General features: G+C 36.2%; 1 protein-coding gene across 1 annotated transcript; it reads left to right on the forward strand.

The window, feature by feature from the left end:
- Positions 1 to 6,870: 6,870 nt before the first annotated feature.
- LOC117113513 lies at positions 6,871 to 9,096 on the forward strand. Its single transcript, XM_033256863.1, has 3 exons — positions 6,871 to 7,270; positions 8,094 to 8,144; positions 8,621 to 9,096. The coding sequence occupies exons 1-3, from the start codon at positions 6,871 to 6,873 to the stop codon at positions 9,094 to 9,096; spliced, it is 927 nt and encodes a 308-aa protein (XP_033112754.1).
- Positions 9,097 to 9,394: the final 298 nt, after the last annotated feature.

Below are 9,394 nucleotides of genomic sequence, written 5' to 3' on the forward strand. Positions count from 1 at the left end.
CAAATTAACACCTCCTTCAAGTTCACTGGTACAGATAGTTTAGTGGTTAGCGCTGTACACTTCATATTAGGGGTATCGGGTTCAAGTCTGTAGGGAACAAACGTGTTTCTTTTTTTTAATGCTTCTTAAAAAAGTAAACATAAGTATGGTTTAAGTATGGTTAAACACTTATACATCAACATGTACCAAAATTGGCTCGATGTACGGAGGCATGCGTTTCAAAGATCTAGACACAGGTTCTAGACGCCGGCACCGCAAACGGACCCGGGCACGGCACGGACAGGGCACGCCATATGCGATGGCAATCGGACAGGGCACGCCATATGCGATGGCAATCGGACAGGGCACGGTTATAGGTGTAGACCCTTTAGCGGGTTAGTTAAGTTTAGTTTAGAATATAGTTATTGATTAAGATAAGATAAGATTAGATCTAAGTAGACGAAGGACGGTAACAGACGCTGACAGACAAGAGACGGCACGACGGCGCGAGGACTTGCAAGCGCATGTGCGATTTTTGTTTCAAAAAATAAAAATAAATAAAGGATAAAATAAAAAATAAATAAAGGTTTTATTGATTCAGGACTACACGACATAAATATTTCCGTGAGAATGTTCACTCTTTAAAATGGGTAGAAGTTTATATTTCAAATTCAAATCTAAATAAGTGCTATCGACTCTAAAATAATATGTAACAGTTTTGTTCGACGGCAGCAACTGTACAATATTGCTAACTTTACTGTTTTTAAAAACGCAAAACTAAACATATGAAATTTCAGTCTGGACATTCAACGAATGAGAGCTTTTGAACGCAGACCTATTATAACGTGGTTTAGTTAGCTTTTAAGTGTAGAGGTGCTTTAAAAATAAAATTTGTGATGGAGCCTAATCTACAATAGGTATACATCTAGAACAACAAACCAATGTATTTTATTTGCTAATTGTCAGTGCTTTTTTTTTGTCTTTTTTTTTTAAATCACCCAATATGACACTCCAGATTAAGTCGAGTAATGCTATATTTTTATCCGGTACAACTTTACGTTACTTTATAATAGTTAATGTTTGGTGTTCAAAACAGGTTTATTTAGAAGCATAAATACGTATTTACGGTTACTCATTGCAGCAAGCAGGTCATGAGACATAAAGTAGGCTATATACAGTACTAGCTACTTACTAGCGGTACCGGTAGCCTACCAGTGATGGCACCGGGATCTGCCCGACAGGCGGGGCTAAAGGCCCCGACGGGAGGGCTAAGCGAGGGAGCCTCACTTGGCTGGGGGCCAGGGGGAAAGCTACGAATATTTTACGAATTTTGGTGAATTTTTATTAGTTATTTGAAAGGCATCAAGCTACCGTAAAATGGGCCCTACTTCATGCAAGTTTTTTAATGTCGAAATTAACTTCGAAAACCGAAAATTTTCCAATAAAACAACGAGAAACAAAGAGCATGCAATGTAGGCCTAACCAACTAACTTATTTTCAAATCCGTTTTCCATTTTATATTATTAAAAAAACACCATATTACATTACAATAATATCCTCCCATCATGGAGAAATCCAGGTTTTTCATAATCCATGTGATTGTGAATTATTAACAACAAAATTACGAATAAGAATAATGTCTTACTGTAAATTATAAGGCAACCAATTTGTGACATTATGCTACGATAAATTAAGAAAACACAACGTCACCGGGAACGACGTCACAGTACAATTTCTTATAATTCAAAGTAAAGTTCAACATTTTTTAAATTTTGCCTGAAATCTGTAAATCACGAGGTTGCTTCCCCGATCAAGATGTCCAAGCATCTTAAATAAATAAATGGCAGTAGTACCGCTTTTTGTGTTTCAATGTTTTTTTGTTTTTGTTTTTTTTAAATGAAATGTTTCACTGTTTGTCATCTTCTTTGCTGGGATCTGCGGATGACCAGAGATTTATCCCTGAGCAGTCCCCAGGTTTATTTAGAAGCATAACTCACTTGGCTGGGGGCCAGGGGGAAAGCTACGAATATTTTACGAATTTTGGTGAATTTTTATTAGTTATTTGAAAGGCATCAAGCTACCGTAAAATAGGCCCTACTTCATGCAAGTTTTTTAATGTCGAAATTAACTTCGAAAACCGAAAATTTTCCAATAAAACAACGAGAAACAAAGAGCATGCAATGTAGGCCTAACCAACTAACTTATTTTCAAATTCGTTTTCCATTTTATATTATTAAAAAAACACCATATTACATTACAATAATATCCTCCCATCATGGAGAAATCCAGGTTTTTCATAATCCATGTGATTGTGAATTATTAACAACAAAATTACGAATAAGAATAATGTCTTACTGTAACTTATACAGCATGTTAAAATGTGTAGGGTCTCCCGCGCGCCAGTTTACTTGATTGTTGGGTAATCACAGTGATTGTCCTGCACTAGGCAAGACTTGATCCGAACAGGGAAATGAACGCCTCTGCCCAACGATGAGTTCAGGATCCTCATGGCCCGGGAGGAAAGTAGTCCTACATGTTAAGGTTCCCCCCACCTTGGGTGACAGGTTTCCATTCTTTCTTTCTTTCATTTATATAAAATTCATTCATAAAAAAAAATAAGGATCTCCCTTAATGGCTGTGTATATTTCAACCATTCTTATGGCCAATGACAGTAGTCATGATGACGGCTAGTGGAACAGGTAAATGATGACTTTCGTGAAGATTTCAATCAACATTTGGATGTTAGTAATCACAATGTTCTTCAACTTGATGTTAGTTGGCGAATACGATTCCACAATCATTTAAATAGATGGTGTTTTCGTTGGTAATTCCACAATCAACAGCAATCTTAGTGGACCTAAAAATGATTGAATAAAATACTGTACTAGAAACATTCCAGTTTTTGTTTCTGGATAAAATCACAACCAACATTGGTATAGTCATCATGGCAGTGAAACGTTATTACATCTAATATTACATGCCTAACCAGTCACAAAACTTCCTACTGCACAACAACCCTGTTATAGAATGAAATCAATAAACTGTTACCCTGTCTAGAAAATGGTACGTTCCATCTCAATCCACACCAACATATGTATAGATACTGTCACATCAACACGTTTTAAACATGAAATTTAGGCGTAATAGTAGCAACATTTCGAAAAATATTTCATTAGAATTCTTTTATGTTCACTATTAAACACCTAGATACAGATATATAATGAAATACTTTAATGAATTATTCGACATTCTGACAAAACGTTGGTTTCGCCTAAACCATAGCGCTCACCTATCCTGGCTCAATGCAAAATGCGTCTATGGGGGAAACTAAAAACTCGCGCACTCCTTTCACATTTTCATTTTATGGTAATTTGTAACTCACGACGACCTTATTAAGTTCTTTAGAACACATCTTTAACTGAAAGGTCCACTGATTAATCTCAGATAACGTAGTATAATAAAAAGGGCTGCTATTTAACGGAAGGTTTTGGCTAAGCGACGTGTCACGCCAGGTGAGCCCACCGCAAGAATTCATTCATTCAAAAAGCAACAATATTGATTGTCCTTCATTATTATTTCCTATGGAAGTTCCAAAATCTAAAAATATCAACACACAACGTGTACCGTATGTAGTAGGTAGGCTACTAACACAGACCAAGCCCCAAAGAAATAAACGTTATCAAAAGGTAGGCTGACAGTTTCTTAACCATAAGGCTAGGTACCAGGGGCCATTTAAGGGCTACTGTCTAGGTTCGGTGACAGAAAATGTTGCTGCCATGATGAATCCCTCCTTTGGGACACCCCAATCCATGAGATACCCCTTAAGGGGACACTTTTACGTGGCAATAGACCTATAGGCCCACCTTTTAACACTACAGCCAACCCCTTAATGGGACACCCCTATTAAGGGGACGGAGATACTTCTTGAGTGTGCCACATGGTCAAATCAATACAGTTTTAACCCTATTAAGGGGACACTTTTTTTATTGTATTAATCAAATCAAATACAGTAGTCACAAACTAAGAAAAAAAAGTGTGTTATCCTGGTGTACTGAATTACACAAGTGCATATTTAGAAAAAAAAATCTGAGAAGAGGGCTTAAGAAAAACTTTAATACATTTTCTTTCCATTTTGTCTCCTCTTCCTTCATTTTTTTCTCCCTCTTTTTTTCGGGAGGCCATCCAACAATGCCCCTCCAACCTTTGGTGAGAAGGAAGTTATTGTACAAGCTAGTCCACACTACATAAATCCGTAACTACATTACATTAACACTCTTTAACTGCATTACATTACAAACTCTGTAACTGCATTACACTACGAACCAAAGAGTATAAATAGAACAAGAGAGCAAAGTCCCGTTCGTAAAAACGTCATGCCTGTGTAGGACGCCAACTAACGGTTGTATATCTGTCTCTTATACACAGCTAGATGTGTATAAGAGACAGCGGTTATAGGTGTAGACCCTTTAGCGGGTTAGTTAAGTTTAGTTTAGAAGATAGTTAAGTTAGATTAAGATAAGATAAGATTAGATCTAAGTAGACGAAGGACGGTAACAGACGCTGACAGACACGAGACGGCACGACGGCGCGAGGACTTGCAAGCGCATGTGCGATTTTTGTTTCAAAAAATAAAAATAAATAAAGGATAAAATAAAAAATAAATAAAGGTTTTATTGATTCAGGACTACACGATATAAATATTTCCGTGTATGTAGGAATGGGATGGTGTTTTCCATCATTTCCTCGCATGTGAATTTAATGTTATTTGGGGTTCGACTTGGTTTAGGTGTGATATCAGGGCCATGGTTTTCCCTTTAGGGATGACTGCCAAGACGTCATCAACATATCTTTTTTATAAACTAGGTTTCATATCTGTGCTAGTTGACTCAATCGCTTGTTCCTCTAGCTATTCCATAAACATAGTAGGCCAACTCACAACTACATGTTTTAGCTTCAGGGGAGAAATTTTCAAACAAAATTCAGGTATGGCTATGGGCAGCCCATGTTCACTACAGGTGCTAACCTCTTTATGGCCTACCGATTCGTGGAAAAGGCGTATCGTCCTATAAAACGTGTTTAAATTATTGTTACATTTAAAAGAAATATATGATTAATTTATGGATTTTATTACATAAAATTATGTCATCTTCAATCATCTTAAAAACACGCTCCCGAGACATTTATTAAAACATAATTGCTGCCCTCTATAATTACCGATTACCTAAAGCGTTAAGGGACTATTTCCTATCGATTTGAAACTGAGATTTGAGTAAATAATAATTATTTAAGTACTTTCTCAATCAACTAGTTTAAACTCCATTGTAGTTAGTTAAAAAGCTCAATCATCGCTTCCCTTTCTAAATTTCAAAATTGTAATACTTTTATGAGTGTAATTTAATATAATCAGCATGTGTAGCATTCAATAAGTATCACAATTTTGACTACATTTAATGTGAATAAAATATATTAATTAACTACAATTAATTTTAAAAAAATCAGAATATTATCATACTTATAGGCGCGAATTATCATATTAGGTTTTTTGGGAGAGCTACTAAGATAGTAATGTTTATATAATTAGAATGTTTATTTGTACAAAAAAAAAAACATTATTTAGAATTATCATTTGTACAAAATTAAAAAATAAATAAATTGGGAAAAAAATTGAACACCAAGACGCGTTTCGAACTCACGACCTTAAGCTCTTCGGAACACATCCTTAATTAACCGACCGGCCCATTTATGCGACGTGCCTATTAGTGGTAATGGCAATAATGTACAGTAAGTTTTAAATAAATATAGGGCCTAAAAACATTATTTCAGAATAATCATTTGTACAAAGTTAAAATACTTAAGATTGGAAAAAAAAAACTTTCTTAAAATTAGATAGAAAAAAATATGAATACCAAGACGCGTTTCGAACTCACGACGACCTTATTAAGTTCTTTAGAACACATCCTTAACCGAAAGTCGCGAGTTCGAATCTCACCTCGGTGTTAATTTTATTTTTAAATGAACATGAGATGAGACAAAATGGAAAAAAAAAAAAAAAAAAAAAACGCGATTCAAAGGGGCCATTTAAGGGCTACTGTCTAGGTTCGGTGACAGAAAATGTTGCTGCCATGATGAATCCCTCCTTTGGGACACCCCAATCCATGGGATACCCCTTAAGGGGACACTTTTACGTGGCAATAGACCTATAGGCCCACCTTTTAACACTACAGCCAACCCCTTAATGGGACACCCCTATTAAGGGGACGGAGATACTTCTTGAGTGTGCCACATGGTCAAATCAATACAGTTTTAACCCTATTAAGGGGACACTTTTTTTTATTGTATTAATCAAATCAAATACAGTAGTCACAAACTAAGAAAAAAAAATCATTTAAATTAATATTTGGACACATATTGAGCAATAAACTTAAAATCAAACCAGAATTTTTCCATCCTTAGAATGGGCATTAGATGCCTAGAGCATAGGTTTCGCATAAATAAAATCTTTAAACAAGCTCTCTCTATATAGGCCTAGAGAGGGAGCAACCCTCTGATTTCGGATGTTTTGCGAACTATACGCGAAAACTCCAAAATCGGAGTTTTCCTCTCTCTATATAGAGAGAGCTTGTTTAATTATTAGTACCAAGAAACTCTGAAATCGGAGGTTTTAATAAAAGTTTTGAAAACTCCGATTTTGGATTTTCTGTCAGAGTTTTGACGGCGGGTGTAGACACTCTAAAAATGGAGTAACTAAATACCTACATGGAGGGACATTTTGCCACCCTAATGTGCTTTAGTAATTCTGTCATGTTTAGACTATAGAGCACTGCATTTTACGTAATTTAAGTCATCTAATTAGGTTCCATTTATTTTCTAAACAAATACAGACCCAGCAAAATGGTGGCGATCATCCCAAACTTCATGCCGTTGTGCATTTTACTTGGATCTGATATTCCACTAACAAGTGGCGTGGAAGGAATTGAAGAGAATCATGTTATAAGTTGGCTTAGGAACGGCGAGGAGATTACTCGAGGTGAAGAAATATTGGCATACGATCACTGCAGCGAGCATTTAGTTCATCAAGTACAGCCCAATGGGATGGTTACAATTAATATAAGAGATGCGAAATTAAGTGATGGAGGGACGTACTCGATTAGAGTATACGAACGACGCCAAGACGGAACTCTGCAGCAGATCGCGCAAGAAGAAGTTGCGTTTGTGAACGTAGGTGAATGCAACGACGAAAACCCGAGAATGGACATTGTACTGGAAAACCGACAGCTTAACGATGGTTATGGTATAAAGATGTTGTGCTGCAGGGGTGGCGCCAGCGGGGAGGGGGTGCGGGGGCCTGGGCCACCCGTCGTGGAGAGCTCCCCCTCCTCCGTCGTGGAGAGCTTCCCCCCGTCGGGAAGAAAAAAGTAACCATAAAAACAATGAATTGCATTCCGTCATCGATTATGTGTACAGAAAATATTGCTGACCTTGCCAACATAAGACTACGCCTATATCAGCTAAGTTTTTCTTTTGTGAATTGTAATTTCTTTTTTTTTCTGTTTTTATTCAAAAACTTACAAAAGGTTAAAATTACTACCATGGTTTATGGTTATTAATTGAAGCCATATCCTGAGAATCTGTGATCAAATGTACGGTAACGTATCATTATTAGTGCTGGACCACACCTTTAACCGGAAGACGCTTAAACTGTTAGTACACCGTAATCAATGATTGTGCACCCCTCAAGAACAATATACTTATTATGACTTGAGATAAAAAATGAACTATTATTTTACATAACGTTTACAAAAGTGGACAAAAGTTGGCCTGGGGTCTGACCCAGTCCCCGATGACCCGATGATCTTGCATACCTTTTATAACGATTTCAGTGGTATAACAAACATTAAGGGAGGTGGGGGAATCAAACTTTCTAGCAAATTCGGGTAAAATCTTCTGTTGCTGGCTCTCACACTATTACACTCAAATGGATATTTATTATTATATTATATCGGGAAAACCATAGCTGGCAACTGCTTACGCAATAAAAACAAGAACAATGCAATGCATTCCGTCATCAATTATCATTTCCTTTATGAAGGAAAACTCATAATAATGTATACTAGTACAAACGCAGACTAAGCTACAAGTAGATACAGTACAACCGTTATCAAAAGGTAGGCCAAACAGTTAGAGTTACCGTCTTGGTCAATGTACAGAAAATGCTGCTGGCAGTGACAAAAAAAAAATTGTAAGCCACAGTAATAATTCCGAGGCATAAATATATTTGGTGTCTCTTTTCACTTAACTAAAACAATTTGGGTGGGGTCTCTGTCATTGTAGAAGTGATATCCAACAATTTTATTAAAGCTATGCTCCGGAAAGAAAAAATGATTTTTTTAAGACTCAAAAAGGGTATTTTTCGGGAACGGTTAATGAGATACAGATTTTTGAATATTTAATAACTGGGGGAAAAGTGGCGTAACTACCCTCTTTTACACCTTTGTCCCAAATATTTAAATTTTTAAAAATATGTATCTCATTAACCGTTCCAGAGTTTTTCATACTCAGGCCTAAAATTTAAGAGAACTGCATATTAACGTAATTTAAGTAATTTGAGTTATCAAAATTTAGTTGCTTTTTCTTCTTACAGATCAAGCTAGCAAAATGGTGGCGATCATTTCAGACTTTAAACCATTGTGCGTTTTACTTGAATCTGATGTTTCAATCCTATGTCGCGTAGAAGGAAATGGTGAGAATCATGTTATAAGTTGGCTAAGGGACGACGAGGAGATTATTCGAGGTGAAGAAATATTGGCAGACGATCACTGTAGCGAGCGTTTAGTTCATCAGGTACAACCGAATGGGATGGTTACGCTTAATATACGAGATGCGCAATCAAGTGACGAAGGGACATATGCGATCAGAGTATACAAAAGACGCCAAGACGGAGCTCTACACCAAGTTACACAAAAAGTCGTTGCGTCCTTGGACGTTAATGGTGGCGATGTTGGAGAGAATACATATATACAGTGTTCTCGTAAAGAACCACCTTTGTATCTCGCGGTCAGCTTCTGTCTCGCGGCCAGCTTCTGTCTCGCGGTCAGCTTCTGGACAGCGAGAATATAATAATATTATTATTATTATTATTATTATTATTATTATTATTATTATTATTGTTATTATTATTATTATTATTATTATTGTCATTCTTTCGCAATTTTTACTTCCCGACAATATTAGCCTCATTTTTACCGTATTTAATCGTTGTACACTTTCATGTTTATAATTGGTTTATTATTTCGCGTTTTTTACTTTTATGACAAAAAAATTGTTTTGCCTCATGTATTTTTAAGTTTTACTTTTATGACAAAATGAGCCTTATTTTTACCGTATTAGTCGTGTACACTTTGTTTATAATTGGTTT

The sequence above is a fragment of the Anneissia japonica genome, unplaced genomic scaffold (assembly GCF_011630105.1).
Source record: "Anneissia japonica isolate Jap-2015-1 unplaced genomic scaffold, ASM1163010v1 scaffold42386_len9522_cov125, whole genome shotgun sequence".
Lineage (NCBI taxonomy): Eukaryota > Metazoa > Echinodermata > Crinoidea > Comatulida > Comatulidae > Anneissia > Anneissia japonica.